Genomic DNA, 16,400 nt, shown 5'->3' on the forward strand with positions numbered 1-16,400 from the left:
TTTTTTTTAGCCTGTACCAAGGTCGGGCTTAACGGTCGGGAGGTTAACTAATAACAATAAATAAACAATATTAACAACAACAAATAACAACCACATACTTCAACCAAACTGACCCATTTTTCCAACTGAGATTGCACATCCTCATAGCTAAACCAACCCTTTTTTTCGATCGGGATCTGCACCCCGTTGATACATTTGTCCCTAGCCGTACATTTCACCAAATTAGGAACAATATCAGCAACCAGCAGATTATCCCATCAGCACCAAATCACTTCCACTCGCTGTTACCTCTCACCACTTTATACTCTTATCCATACACTGGCCCCGAGAACCCCAACTGCAACCACTTAGGCTACACATAAAGAGAGGGCTGGGAACTCTCCTGTTCCTAACTGTGACCTCTCCCCCCAAATCCATCCTATAGATATATCCTTCTCCAATCACCCCATACTGACTCTCCCTATAAACACCCAATCACTAAAAGGCCTCACTCATCACCCCAATATCTCCAAACATACCTGCTCCCCCTTTTCCTCCTAGTCATGTGGGCCTCCTCCAAGTTCACTTTGTTCTCTGGATCCAAGCACTTCTTGACAACCATTTGGAGTGCTACAAAGTGGAAGTTCTCAGTGGTATGCATGTAACCTAAATGCATACTTTAATCCAAATGCACAGTGAAAGGAAAGACAGAATACTTGGAAATGTAAAGGACAAATGTAAATACATAAAATAATGTATCCCAAAGAAACCTGTTTATCATTGCAGCTAAAGTAACCAGTTTGTTTGCCAGTTCTTATTAACATAAGGTACATTGTTATCCAGTGTTGTACTCCCATAAATTTCAGTGGTGGCTGTGCCTGTATAGGAAGTCACACAAAATGTCATCCTAAAATGACTACCACAATTAACAACAGTAGCAATAATAAAAACTACTACAAAACATTCTTCAAAGCCAACTATTTATATTGCATACATAAAATTATGTTTATTTCCCATTGACTGATAAAGTAAAACCAATTTGTATAATATAGCAATACCAATAATAAAGCAATTTTCTCTGCATCTTCACAAAAGAATGGACTAAAGATTCTGATGTCTATGAGACACACATAGATCATCTCCACCTGCTGGACACTTGAGAAACTGCATCCCGTATGGAGCAGCTTAGATCAAACAGGCATAGTTTGCTTCAACTGTTCTTTGGAGATTTTACTCCCTCCAATGCTATTGAGATTTGCTGGAAAAAAATTACTTGTGCCACACCCTGCACATTAATTAAAATAATAATAATATGTTAATAATAAAAGAACAGCTCCCAGGTAAAATCCTCGCAATGAGCCTTCAGATAATTGGTAAGTTCCTCCAAGGGTTAGGACTATGCATACCTATATTCACACTTATAAGTCTCACAGTTGTTTTAAAGTAAATGAAAGCCCAATAACTAAATTCACACATAGTGTTTATCATGGTAATATCATTTCAAAAGTTTTCTTTCTTCAAAATAATACATGGCTGTCTTGTTCATGTTTTGTTAATAATGCATGCTTGTCTTGTTAAAGAATAACAATGGTTGTGCCACATTGACATACACATTGTGCAGGCATAATACACCTTTGTCACCACTAACAAGATGGTCCACAGCAATATTGTGGAGCATGTAGAAGGGAAACGGCTAAAAATGCCCAGAGAAGATCAGCAGCACTGGTTGGATGAAATTTAAAACCAATCTTTATGGAAATATTACCTATTGCTTTTTTAGCAAACTGTCATCCACTTTCTTTTTTCTACAGTTGTTCTATGGAATGCTTGCAGGAATTGTTCCAACTGGATGAAAAAATGATGCTTATTCTTGCAACCTGATACTTATATGGTTGCTTGTAACATAGTAATGGGTTTGGCCTATTCTTCATAGGTTTGTTAGACTTCAAATGCCAAGCCTTGGCACTAGACATTGTCAGACATCTTTTCATCATGGTTTACTACAATATGGCTTTTTTCATCATGGCTTACTACAATATTTAATCTTACAACAGAAAAATATTCCTTTGCTATTCTGAAAGCTATTCTGTTATTTTAATAAATTTGATACCCTCTTTACTGAGTAAGTGTATTCCTAGACTGAGCAAAGGTGTAAAAGCAGAAGATGCTCACATATCTTATTGTCATTTTCTGATCTGCAAAGTATTGGTGTTCAACATCTGCAGACAAAAAGTGAAATCTCTGCAGACTAATAGATTTTGAAGAAAAAAAAATCACACACAAAGAAATGGAAAACAGAAGCTTGGTCTGACAGCAGTAATATCATTTGTCTGGCAATATTTGCACTTGAATGTTAATGTTTAATTAATGAGGAATGCTTGCTCTCTATTCACTGCACACCTGTTCATAAACAATGTTCAGAGTATGAAAAGTGAGTGGCGAAGCATCAGTCACTCTATTACATACACGGCCAGACTGTAATAGGAATTTTAAAGAGGCTATCAATGATTCACATATCAGACTCTGAATCATTTCAGAATTAAACACACTATAAAGCAGAAAGTAGACACATTGTAACAGATGAACCAGGCAAATATGTATCATAAATACAAAGAACAAAAAGTAAATGGAGCTCAGGTCTCATGGAGCAGATGTACTCGAACTAGGAGAAATCTGAGAGAATCTGATTCTTACAACTTTGACTGCTGATTGGAGTTTTAATGCAATGTTCATCAGATGGAACTTTTATATAATTTGTGCTAACTGCTAATTTATACTACTTGAACAACACCTACGTGTCCACAAAACACGAGGCTGCCTAAAAAAGCAATACATTGGGGCACATGACATATGAATTTAACATCTTGTGATAGTGATAAGTCTTTGAAAGCTCATGCCAACTTGAAAACAAAACTTACATTTGAAAATTAGCTATCAGGCAGGGCATGTCCCATAATGCATACTTACCTGCCTGATAACTGTCTTATGCATGTGCAGCTCAATGTAGAATGCTGGGATGTGCTGGGTATGAATGAACTCCCTAAGACTAAAACCAGGAACAAGAGAAGAAAGAGGATAGTGGTGCCCATCCAGGGACATAATGGTAAAAGGAAAGGTAATAAGAAATGCAGAGGAACATGGGGGAAGAGGGAAACGCAGAAAGCAAAGAAATACACAAGAACATGGTGGCAGAGGAAAAGTGGCAGAAGAATTGCAAGGGCACCTAGTGGCAGAGGGAGAAGGGCAGAAGGAATGAAGAGGTATATGATGGAGGAGGGAGAGGTGCAGAAAAAATGAAAGGGACATAGTGGCAGCAGGAGACGGGCAGAAATAATGCAAAGGGACATAATGGCAGATAGGGAGGGGTAGAAGAAATGCACCCGGGTATATTTATCTTAAAAGCTATACTGTGCATGCTTAAAAGCACCAGCAAACATATGATAGGTGCTATGCAAACTAATATTGAGTGTGGGAGTGTTTACACATTAGTAATTGCTGCATTTGAGACTTGTGAGAATGAGCCTGTAGATATAAATTTGACAAATCTTAAAATCCTTCACCGAGGGACAGATGACCTCAGACTACTTGATTTAAAAACAACTCCAGGCAACAAGTGAAATGAGTAATTTAGCTGCTTGCGATATCCAGTATACACTCCAACTGTGCCAACAGAAAATGACCTCTGTGTCCTGAACACCTATTTTAGAAAATACTGTGGATTGATAATATATCCTTCTTTCTCAAATCTACTTTCTGCAGCCTTTACTCATATCCATATACACTTCCAAAGCAGCAATGTTTGTGAATGCTGCAGTGCAGAAAGTACAAACAAGAAGAACTCAATGGGAACATGCTTTAGGGTCAGATGTTAAAGATAAAACACTCTATGGTAATATAGAAAGTCTACACTGCATTTACTGGGACTCACAACTGACAAGGAGCTGGATGGACCATGTCCTGAAGACACAGTAATTCAATAAAGATAAAGCAGCAGCTCGCAGAAAATTGATTGTGTTTGAGTTTAATGATGACTTCATAACCCAGGAGCAAACAAATTGGGCCTCACCTGGAGCCCACACTTCTTTTGGTTTACAGCAGGTTGGGAGGAACAGGAAGAGAAAAATTCCCTATACATTTTATAAACAAACAGTGTTTTCCCATTGTGCCTCATCTGCTGCTTTTCTCTGCAAATCTTTACAGCGGCTTCTATCTCACCCAAAAAGCAGATTCAAGCTGCTGTGCTTCACTCCAATGCTCTTGTCCAACGTGAAATACATAAATAAATGCCCCCTCCACTCTGTTCCTCCGAGCAACAGTTGGAAAATGATTAGCAAATTGGAAATTTGAAAAGGAATATCATACATAACCATTAAACTAAATTACTAAAAAATGGTTTAACCAGCTATTCAACCATTTACAGATTTCATTTAATTTAGTGCTACTTTTTGTCATCTCATTAGGGTGAATTCCCTTTACTTCCTGTTCTGTAAACTCAACAGGAACTAAGAGACTGCATTTCAAATGTGAGGGAGATCGGAGTGGGGAACAGGTGCTCCTATTGAAGGAATTTCTCTTCTATTTGTGTTGTGGTGGCAACTGAAAATGATAGACTGACAATTACTTTCCTACACAGTGATACTGAGGCCAATTATAGAGAGTGAATCCTCCTTGCAATAAAAATATGACAGTGGTTCCACCGCCCTTCCTACTCCCTAGGAATAAAAAGTTTGCCTAGGTACACTTTAAGCAAACCAAATGCATTCATAAGAAAAGTAAATCATCCTCTTCTTTCATAGCTTTCCATTGTCCTTTACCTTTATTGTTTATACAGGTCTGAGATAACATTGGTGACCGGCACTAGTTATACCAGAGTATATATTACGACAAAGGTCTATGAAAACAACAGTGTTGTTATGGAATCCTGAAACACCAAATTCTTTTGTTAAAAAAGGAAAGGATTTGAAGTTATTGTTGTTCACATGGTAAAGCAGCTTACGTAATTCAGAAATCTGGGTGTGTTTGTGTTCCCTAATGTCACGAATGAAAAAGCAAACAAATGGTTCCACAAGCAGATGAGCTCTAGTCAAAAATGTTTAACTGAAAAAAAGAAAGTTGTTCTGGGATGTACAAAATAATCACTCAATATTTGTAGAATCTGTGGCACAAAACACAGAGAAGTCCATCACTTACCAGAAATGGGTCAGTCACCTCATAGTCCTGCATCCTGATGCAGTCCATACTAATCTCAATCTTATTTGTAGGACCTTTCTCCATTGCATCACTGGTAAAATTCAAATCCATGGGCTGAACAGAATGCATTGGTCTAAAGGTATATCAAAAACAAAGATAACGCATTTATTCATTTATGTTCTTGCAATAAATTAGGCATGATAGCATTTGCAACAAGCAGTGCAAGATGAAGATTACTTTTATTATTATTATCTTGTATTTATATGGCAATGACATATTACACAGTTCTTTATAAAGGCCATAGTTGTGCCAATAACTGGTCCTCAGAAGCTCAAAATATACCTACTATAGTCATATTCCATTAACAAAGCCTAAGGCTAATTGTTTGGGGGACACCAATTAATCTACCAGTATGTTTTTTAGATGTGAAACCAGGTTGGCCAGGGGAAATCTACCTAATTCACAAAGAACATACTGTACATACTCCATGAAGATAGTGTCTTGGCTCAGACTCCAACCTGAGACCCTAGAGCTAGCTACTGCACCACCATGCTGCCCTAGATCCATGGTAAATGCTTTACACATTGAACTGTTATTTAGACTCTACCTGGGTCACAATGTATTGTTTGGACCTTCTGCAGGACTGTCTTTCATTTGTATGGGAGATAAGAGGTGTGCAAGAACATGCTAGATATCTGACAGTATCTTATAACATATCAACAATGCACCAATAAATACATGCAACAATAATTTTTCACATGTAATTTCTTCTTCTTCCAATGGTAACTGTCTCTGGCAGCAGATGCAGTATTTTACATTTTCTTTGAAACATTGTAACATGAACATGGCCCCTGACAGTTTCTGTATCATATCCACAGGCTCTGAGTCTGTTTCTTGTGTGCTTTTTAGCAACTACCTGAAAATGGCTACAGTAATAATATGTTAGTATCATGGCCTCAAACCAAACTTACCCTAAAAATTCCCAAAGACGGTCTAAGACCCCAGGGCTTCTATTTTCTGAGCTTTGTGAAGACTGTGACATTGAGGTTCGATAATATCGCTCCTTACAAGAGAAATGAGATGATGTGTCCACAATCCTTAAAAAATAAAACCAGATTTTTTATTAAATAATGTCAGTATTGTGTTACTTACATAAAATGTATTAAATAAAATTCCATATTCAGAACCTAAACCATTTCTTGTTTCCAATGACTAATTATATTATTTCTTTTAATTTTTACCAGTGTCTCTGAGGCCGAGTTAAGTGAACTCCTAGGCTGTGTAAGAAAATATCTTTGGATACCTTACCAGTTAACATAGGCTGTCTAAAGGGTCCATATTTCGACTACCACAGGTTACATACATTGACAGTATGTTTTTTTAATTATAGAAAATAATATCCCCGCCATCCCCAGCAGGGGTGTAGTGGGGTGGGCACTGTGTCCCCACTTTTTTCGGGAATGGGCATGAATGCCCACTCGTTTTTTGCAAAGAATTCTTTGGTGGTCCACAAATCTGGTAGGCCCGCTCCCCCTCGGGGTCAGGAGACAGACCCCGCTGGGGTGGGGTGCACCAGCTAGAACCGTGGACTATGTCTCCTGTATGGAATTGCAGGCTCAGGGCGGTGGGCGGGTTGTCTCTCTGAACACAACCCTGAACACAAGAAACTTCCCCCCAGAGTGACGTCATGATATCAGAACCTGCCCACTCTCCCATCGCAGGTCTGAGCCTGTGAGTGGGTGGGTTCTGATATCATGATGTCACTCTGGGGGGAAGTTTCTTCCCCTTTGAGTGATACATAGGCAGGGGGGTAGTGGGGTGGGCACGTTTACATAACAATGATGCACATGCGCGTTCGCCATAGTACCATGCCCCCTCTTCTATTTTTACGACTACACCCCTGGTCCCCAGTCTCATTATTTAAACATTCCTGCAGAGATTTCCTATTTTACCATGTTTCAGAGAGGGATAGAATTGTCTTGGCATGGCAGTACACTCTTGGCCTTACATACGGAGGAACTGGGAGGCATTTGAATTTTGAGTGGGCTACTGGAGTAGGTTGTGCTGCTAACAGATTAGGAAAGTCAATGATCAATACATCTATTTGTAGATGCCTAAAATGCTAATTGCCAATAAAGCAAAATGATTTCTTAGTTATGTCTTTTCTTCTCTCACCTAACATAAATTAATGAAGCAGGTAAGTAAGCCTTTACTTTTTTTATCTTTTATAGGTCACAACAGCCAAAATATTAAGGAACATCATTATGTAGAAAACATACTTAGATGCTGCATGCAGAATTTATCTAAAATGACCTATGAATAATGAGCCTCATAAATGAGGCTTTATGATCTCCAGTTTAAACATGCTCTACAACTGTTTTGATTGTTTAAAGACTGATTTTGAATGTATATTTTTAGTACTTATTTGTTAGCACTGATATTTTGAGATTCAAGAATTAAAGGAGTACAATTATAAAAAGTACAATTAAGATTAATGGATTGTATCCTAATATACACTAATGCTTCACAATGTAAAATATCTGTACTAGATACAGGTTTATTAATCATCAAAATACCACTTTATATTCACCAGAGAATGTTTGTTTAATTGATTTTGATTTGATTTTTGACAGTTATTTGGGATGTCTTAGCAACTATTGTTATGTTTGAGGAAAAGATTTCCAATACAAAATGTGTCATTTTATCTTGGTAGCTGAGATAAAACACCTAACAGTATATTTTCCATGGACAATATTTTATCACATTTACACTATCCAGACAGAGAAAGGTAGAAAGCTAAAATCAATAAAGGACCCATGTGAGAAGTCTAAGTGAAAGAAAGGCAGTGACCCTGTTAATGGATAAGGTTAAACAAGAAGGTGGACAGGTGGATTAGTTATGCAATAAGGTCATTTAAAACAAATACAAGGAACAGACCTTGCCACTTATATGTCAAGGAAAGAATATTAAAAATAAATGTAATGAATCTGCATGCATGCCATAGAGCAGAGCCACTAAGTTTACCAGTGAAGGAATTTAAATGAGGAATATATAGCCTCTATGGGTGATTCCCCTTAGTAACCAGTACATTTTTATAACCTAAACCTGCAAGGAAAAATTACATTAGGAAGATTCGAACTTTAAATCTAATTGCTTTCTGTGGGCTTATATGCACTGTTCTTATTCAACACACATGTAAATATCAGGCTTGTAATGTGAGCGCAAACCGAGTACTAGGGGTACTTTTTTTAAAGAGTTCTTTTCTAAATTGCACTTCATCACCTTTAAAAAAAAAAAAAAAAAGTTTAAAAACAAATTAATATGTACTCAACCTCACTAAAATGTGCGCTTCCTTACTACTCTTTATAGGATTTACAGATCTGAAATATATTCAACTCATTATGATTCTTCATTGAATTCTTTCCTAGAGTGATTTAAGATCCTTACTGGTTAGACAACCTTAGTTACATGACCCTTTGCTTTGGCCTGAGAAAGCCTTTGGGCTATGTACTAGGTTCTATGACCTGATGCTTGAACTTTTAGACTACTAATAACAAAAAAGGAAAGCCAGAGGCTTTTCAACAAAAGAAACTCCCATTAGAATCTTTCAGCACATCTGAAGTCAACAAAAAAACATGCTGCCTAAAATCTAGGCAATGATTCTTGTTTAGAAGAGATTATTTAGAAGAGAAATACAGCATCCTGGTAAAATAACACATTTTCTGAAATGCTATTTCTGTTTGATGGTTGTTATACCAATGGTCACTTTACCATTCTGAATGACCTTTCTGAGAAATGCCAGGATGGAGGTCATAATTTTGTCCACAAACTTTGTGTACTAAGTGTGTGGTATCAGATGTACAGTATGCACTGAAGCTGAATTGGTATTGACAGTCTTTCCCAACATGCCCTGTAGTCTTTGACAGTTTCTGACAATGATCAAGCAGCCTCAGAAAGTCTCTTATAACTTACAACTTCTGATAACACAAATACCAGAATTACAGCTCACAGTAAATTAGTGTGGTGGTCATTGGGAAGAATGCCTCTTACATTACTGGCCATTGGGAAGAATGTCACCCTTACAGATAGCCAAAAACATCATTGGTGACAGTTAAACTGGCCTGGGAGGCATAAATTGCACATTGCTCAAGGAACCCCTTGCAACCTCCAGAGGAACCCTAGGGTTCCAATGTACCCTGTTTGAGAAACACTAGACTAGGGTATCATGTGCTTCTAACTTTCTCTTGTCTGGTGTCATTGGTTTCTTGGAACAAGTTGAAAGACTTTCTAGCAGTCTCTCACAAATTGATTGCAGTAACTCATTACCTCTGAGCTTTGTTTTATTTCCACAGCACTCCTAGACTACTGCCATTGCAAATTACATAATGTAACAAAAAATCCCCCTAGGTATTATGCATACATGATCAAATCAGCCTACAAAAGAAACTATTGTTTTTCACAAAGTTCATAGGCTTTCCTATGAAACATCAGACTAGTGTTACCTTTTTAAACCAGAAAAGTAGCTTATAGATAACCACCGAAACTTCTTACTCAACTGTCCAGGTAGCACTCTTATTGGAAATTGGACTAGCAAACGGTGGTGCCTAAATATAAGGTGAGAGAAATTCAGGTTCAAGTAGCCAAGTAAAATCAAATTAGAGAGGAGATTTTTTTCTTTATTTTCAGTTGGTAATTCTGCTTGTACCACAATTCTTGTCCCAGGATGAGAATGCAAACTGACAGTACTACTGACTGGACAGAACTACAGAACACTTTGTCTCCATAACAAAAGGTGGAGATGTTCTATAATCCAAACACAGAACTGTGAATACCATAACCAGGGGTGTAGTCATAAAAAAGGGGGGGGGGGGCATGGTACTATCCATGGCCCGCCCAACTACACCCCTGCCTATGTGCCACTCAAAGGGGAAAAAACTTCCCCCAGTGAGAGGGCGGGTTGTATTCAGAGAGACAACCTGCCCACTGCCCTGAGCCTGCAATTTAATACAGGAGGCATACTTTGCAGCTCTGGACGGTGCCCGGACTGGCTAAACCAGCGAACCACCAAAGAAATATTTTCAAAATAAAAGTGGGAATGCGTGCCCATTCCCAAAAAAAGTCAGGGCACGGCATTCCCACCGGTGCCCACCCAACTACACCCCTTAATATAACAAATAGGACTGTATATATATGAAAATGTGTTCAAGATATATTTAACAGACCAAAGGGGACCAATTAAACCATTTTCCCCGCGTTCTTTGAACAAAGATTTAAACAGACCAGACAAATATGATGCTCTTAGATATCTAGAATTCTTTAATCAAACATTAGGAACATTCAAGAGAGCAAAACAAAGCAGCAAAATATCAAGTGAATATTTATATAAAAAAGACCAGGCAAGGAATAAGGAGCACTGTTTTTATAACACAGAACTTGGCATGGTTATTTTGGGAATAGCAGCACAGATTAGTAAAACCAAAGAACATTCAGAGAAAGGATTATATAAAACATCTCACTTTTACATTGGACAGAGAAGGTCCATTTGTGTGCATGTTACTAAAACTTAATAACTTGGCAGAGCACTATGTACTGGAATTCCCCACGCTCAGCAATGTCTGTCTTGTAATGCTACTAAGGTAGCCATCATTATTCAGCAGAGTACAGCTGTGCAGAGAGCAAAGGGCACATTTTCCTGCCAAAGACAAGCTTAAGACTGGCAATAGATTTCATGTGGAAATCCCCTAAGTAATTGGCCTTGCTTCCTTTGCATTCATTAAAGCCATACTCCAGGCAGATAGAAAAGCACATTTAATGGCGCTCTGTGTTTATCAATACATCATTAAAATGATTTTCTGTTCAAAAGGAAGAATCACCATATTGGGTGGCCCCATTAGCCAATAATAAAGAGAAATTGAGCAAGGTCGACACCCAGGGCCAGATCCTCAACTAGACTACCTAAGCCATTGCCTAGGGCACCACAACTGCCAGCTGCTTAGAAAAATAACGCAATGTATTCCAGCACCAAGGGACTTCTTTTTAAAGCAACCAGCTGCACTTGTCCTTCCTGACAAATATATCAAAGTTACAACAATTCAAGAGTAAAGGTGCTGTTCTGCTAGAACTCTAATGGCCAGGCAGAAGATCACTCTGCCTGACAAGTCCAGCTGCTGACTGGTTTCTAGATGTTCTTGGATCAGAACCCATATGTTTATCAGTCCTATTTCCAATCTGATATTACTATACTTGTCAGTGACAGCTGATATTGTTCAGCACTTGGATTGGCTGAACAATGAGCTCAGAGCTCCTGAGTGTGTTCACCCAATCCAGGAAGGGGGTACCTGGGGACACCTACTCACCTGGGCATAGCTTCAGTCATTGTGTTCAGTGACAGTGGAGGTGGCCAATGCTGGGATGAATTGTTATGAGACTGCGTAGTTAGACATCTCTGTACAAAAGTAAATATAAGTGTTTCTTTCTGTTTAACAAAATATAAATAAACATTTATTTTTTTACCTGTCATTAACAGATAAAGAATGTTGTGTTTATTGTTTATATAAGACAAAAATAATACTAATTCTGATCATTTAACCTCCCGACCGTTAAGCCCTTGGTACGGGCTTCAAAAAGTTACAATTATCGATAAACCGAAAAGTTCGGGTTTATCGATCACTTACCTGGTCCCGCTGCGATCGTCCATCGGTCATGTTCCAGCGTCGTCCTCCAGCGTCGGGTGTCCTCTCCGAGAAGAAGAAGCCGGCCGGCTTCTTCTCCCTTCGTGCGTGATGACGTCGGCGCGTGTGCAGGAAATTCAAACTGAAACTCATTCAAACACATTTTGTATTGGATTGAATACAAACTCCTGTATCCAATCCAAAACAAAATAATTAAAAATAAATACAAAGTATGTAATTGGTAAATTCAAACTCTCATTTTGTATTGGATAGGATACAGGAGTTTGTATTCAATCCAATACAAAATGAGAGTTTGAATTTGTTTCTCATTTTGTATTGGATTGAATACAAAGTCCTGTATCCAATCCCATACAAAATAATAGAAAAATAGAAAATATATTTATGTGGTTTTGTCTATAGGTATGTGACGGACACTAGGGAGGTGTTTTAGAAAAATATATTACTATACAGTATACCGAATTATCGCATTTTCAGTATTTTTCATTTATTTATGTATTCTTGTTTAAGCTGATTTTTTGTGTCTTTTATTTAATTTTATTAAAAGTAATTTTTTTTTTTACATGATTGTGTGTTTCAAACATTTTTTATATTCATGATATCTACTAGACCCCTATTCGGACATATTTCTGTAAGCTACAGGTCTACAACAATTTAAAAAAAAAAATTTCATGAAAAACAGTGTAACGCTTTTGGAACAGAAATCTAGACCTCAGTGTAACGCCCAGGTGGTTAAACAGAATATTTATTGGTAAATATTTTGATAACATGGCATTACCGACTTTATTCAGGGTAACAGTGTCTCTTGCAGTGTAAATTAATGGACTGAGCAGAATTATTCAAAACTGCATAAAGAAATTTGGATCTGTGTAGACAAGGGCTTCAAATATCTGCCATATGTTGGAGGCAATCTTCTTACCAGAACTCTATTGACTCCAATGACTATGCTGTCAATGTAAAGGGATTTGAGCTAAGGTTGGACTTTCCCCTTATGCAGCATAGTCTCGGAAACTTTTATACGGCAAGCAAGACACATTCTTGTCTTTCATTCTTGCCCAGTCCTACGACTCTTCTAGTCTTTGATGAGAGAGATTACTCACAAATATATGGACCCTGCCTTTTTCCTACTACAACATAGCTTATTATTACTCGGGTTCTTTAAAACCTCAATGGTCGGGCATCTACTAACTTCTGCTAAAGTCTGTATTCCATGGAATTAGAAATCTTCTGCCTGCCCCTCTGTAGCTTAGTGGTTCCATAATATTAATGAGATCATACTCTTGGAAGACCTTTCTGTAAGCCTTCATGACAAAAAGTATATGTATACTTGATATGTGTATCTCCTATGAAGCTAGCCTTTCGCCATCAGTTGTGTATTTTCCAAAGCCTAGTTCAGACTTTCTCGTATAGTGTGCCACCAAGTGCAAAAATGTGTATATGTCTGCCTATGCTCTATTCTAGGTGGTATATTTTGGAATTTTTTGAACCCTCTTACACAGAGTAGGATGACCCAGAGAGAAACAGCTACCCAGAGAGAAACAGCAAAAATTCTATTCTATATATATTCTACTTTTATGAGCAATTTCAGGCATAAGGTACATTGGTATGTAAAATCATTTTCTTGTGAAAAACCATCTTTTAAATGTACCAGTTTTATAAAATACTGTGCAAATATCACCAGTAAATAACCTAACCTATATGTAATGGTTAGCAAAATGTGTAATTGCTATTAGAATGCCTCTTAGTATTGCATAAGCTTGGATATTGAGCATAACATTTTCTTAGATATCAGCATACTCAGCAAAGTATTGTTTACTGTAGGATGGGTTCATCTTTGTAATTCAGAAGGCAGATGTAAATCAATATAGAGATGCAGCTCTGGTTAACTAAAAATAATTCTGCTTATCTTAAGCCGTGCTGCTTAAGCTTAAATTAACACCATGGAATGCGGCTTTAGCAAGTTACTTTACTGATATCTACCTAACATAATGTAAGTGCGTAAGTTTGAGTATGCTTTAACATTTTGTATGTGCATTATGCCCCCATCACTTTAAATATAATATAAATATTGACATAAAGATCTGAATGCTATCCAGTTTAATACCCTACATGTGTGACCACACTGGCATGCAGGACTGTTTTTATGTTAAATAAAGCATAGAACATAATTCAAAGTGGAGTCCCATGAACTGTAATAATACTTCACTGACAGCTCAGCCATATTTTATAAGTAAACTCAGTCAGGGCCAGGATAATAAAGTTAGAGCCTTGCTACTATACCATAATATAAGCATTATTATGTGTTTTTATTTTTAGCTCTGTATATGCTATGTTAAGGTTCTTTATATATAGGACAAGTTTGCTTGCTGAAACAAAATGTACTAAGAATTGTTATGAGAAAAGATTCAAAGAGGCAAAATTATGAAAAAATAACATTGCTAACCAGCAGGTCACAATGCATGTGTAACATGTCACACCCCATCTGACAACTTTAGATATCAGCAAAAAACCCCAATGATCAAGTCTTTAACAATTATGAATGATAACTCTTGTCACTGAACAACAAGAGAGAAGGGAACGGAAGAAAAACACACACAAAAGGGGTCTCTCTTGTATAGGTGTCTGTTTTTCAAGGGATTAATGTTACCCAGTTGTAGGTTGCGTTTGCTAGTTTAGCATTTGCCATGACCTTAAAGGTTTCAAAAGTCCAACAACTCCAAAATGCATTGGCTTAATATGGTAAATCGGAGATGTTATTTGTTGTTGGCATCTTCCTCTCTGTTCTCATAAATACATGTGTATTGTCTGTGTTTAGGTATTCCTGTGCCTTAAAGCTCAAAGCTTTATACAACAGTATGAGATTTCAAGGTACTGCTACCTATGAGTGCTAACCACATGTGATTTAGTGTGAAGAAGTGGTACCTAAAACCCATACTGTGGATCTTTGTTTTCTCCACCTTTCCCTCATTTATCAGCAGCAATGTCATGATGAAACAAACACTACCTTCATCAGGCTGGCCAAAAACTTATATTTTTTGGTCAAAAATACTTGTATTGTGCTGATCCCATTGGACATTGTAGCATCAGAGCATTAAAATTTAATGTCATTTTCTAAAAATAGCACAGCAAATAAGTTCAGTACTTTAAATTCCAAAGCCCCAAAAATCCAGCACCCTGAAAATGTCTCTAGCAAGTTGTTTTCAATAGAATTGCTAAAAGGTTAATTTGTGATCTGATCTGTGGACAATAAATAGGCACCTATGAGTGATTTACTGTAATAATAAACTTAATATTAAGATTCTTGTTGACTTTTCTCCTCTTTTCTTTATATTGTATGATTAAAAAGCAGAGTCGTGTAAATATTTTAAGTAAATATGAATGATTTCATTTCCAGAAACACCTGCTTGTGAGATCTGGCATTGTAGTTGTGTATAGTGCTGTGTGGAGCAAAGCTGCAAAGTAAAATGTAAAAAAGCAATATACTTGTAATGGCATATGCAAAAATATGAAGAATAGTACAGAAAACAATTGTTGAGAGCATATAGATAGAGAATGATCTTGTTTTATCTATGTACTATAAGCATTAATAGCTATAATAGTCCAATAAAGGTATTGTACATGAAGATACTTAGCAAGACTGTTCAAAATACTGTATATAAAGCAGGGAAATGACACCAATAATTCTGGAAAAAATAAATAAAAGTAATTTGGCAGTAAGTAATTAAAGGTATTCTAAAATTATAAACCACTGTTCAGGAATGCACTTCTTACAGTCACACAGACCTTGTAATAGAGGAAGGGGGCTTGAAGTGACAGCCACGGATGGGACTCATGAAAACAGAAGACAAAGTCACTAGCACTCCACAGTACAGAATTTGTGTTTTACTATAAATGCACAGCATATTTAAAAGGCATTCATTTGGGGCTGAGCAGGGTCCCTTCCTCAAGGCAACATAGTGATGCTACTTCTGCTACCATACAATTCTAAACCAAACTATAGTGCTACATCCAATGCTAGATCAGGAAACACAGCAAACTGGCAAAAAAAGATACCACAACATACACAAAAAGTTAATATGTGTCTTAGTATCATGTTTTTCAAATAGTAATACAATACACTACACAGCTGCAATAAAGTATTCCCAAGTATAGAAAACATTTCAAGACTTCTCTAGAGCTGCCCCAACTCTCTGGAATGGTCTTCCTCGTCCTATTCGGCTTGCTCCTACTTTCTGCTCATTTAAAAGAGCACCAAAAACCCATTTTTTCAAACTTGCCCACCCGTCTTCTTCTGGCTTTTGAAACCGTCACTACTTCCCACCATTACATATTTACTCTCCTACTGTGTGTAAATTCCCCCACCTACTAGACTGTAAGCTCTTCAGGGCAGAGTCCTCTCCTCCTGTGTCACTGTCTGTATTGGTCTGTCATTTGCAACCCCTATTTAATGTACAGCACTGTGTAATATGTTGGCGCTATATAAATCCTGTTTATTATTAATATTAATAATAATAATTTCACAGCTACTTTTGCTGCAATCTT

General features: G+C 37.3%; 1 protein-coding gene across 4 annotated transcripts in view; it reads right to left on the reverse strand.

The window, feature by feature from the left end:
• Positions 1-6,256, reverse strand: part of TP63 (tumor protein p63) — a 65,698-nt gene extending 59,442 nt beyond the window's left edge. For 2 of the 4 annotated variants that reach the window (XM_072408247.1, XM_072408249.1), the window contains exons 1-2: positions 6,141-6,256; positions 5,170-5,302 (exon numbers count right to left, since the gene is read on the reverse strand). In XM_072408247.1, the coding sequence (XP_072264348.1) occupies positions 5,170-5,302; positions 6,141-6,211 (204 nt within the window). In that variant the 5' untranslated portion in view covers positions 6,212-6,256. The remainder of the gene's footprint in view (positions 1-5,169; positions 5,303-6,140) is intronic. The other 2 variants (XM_072408243.1, XM_072408246.1) reach the window with 1 other exon arrangement.
• Positions 6,257-16,400: the final 10,144 nt, after the last annotated feature.

This window comes from Pyxicephalus adspersus, chromosome 4 (genome assembly GCF_032062135.1).
Source record: "Pyxicephalus adspersus chromosome 4, UCB_Pads_2.0, whole genome shotgun sequence".
NCBI lineage: Eukaryota > Metazoa > Chordata > Amphibia > Anura > Pyxicephalidae > Pyxicephalus > Pyxicephalus adspersus.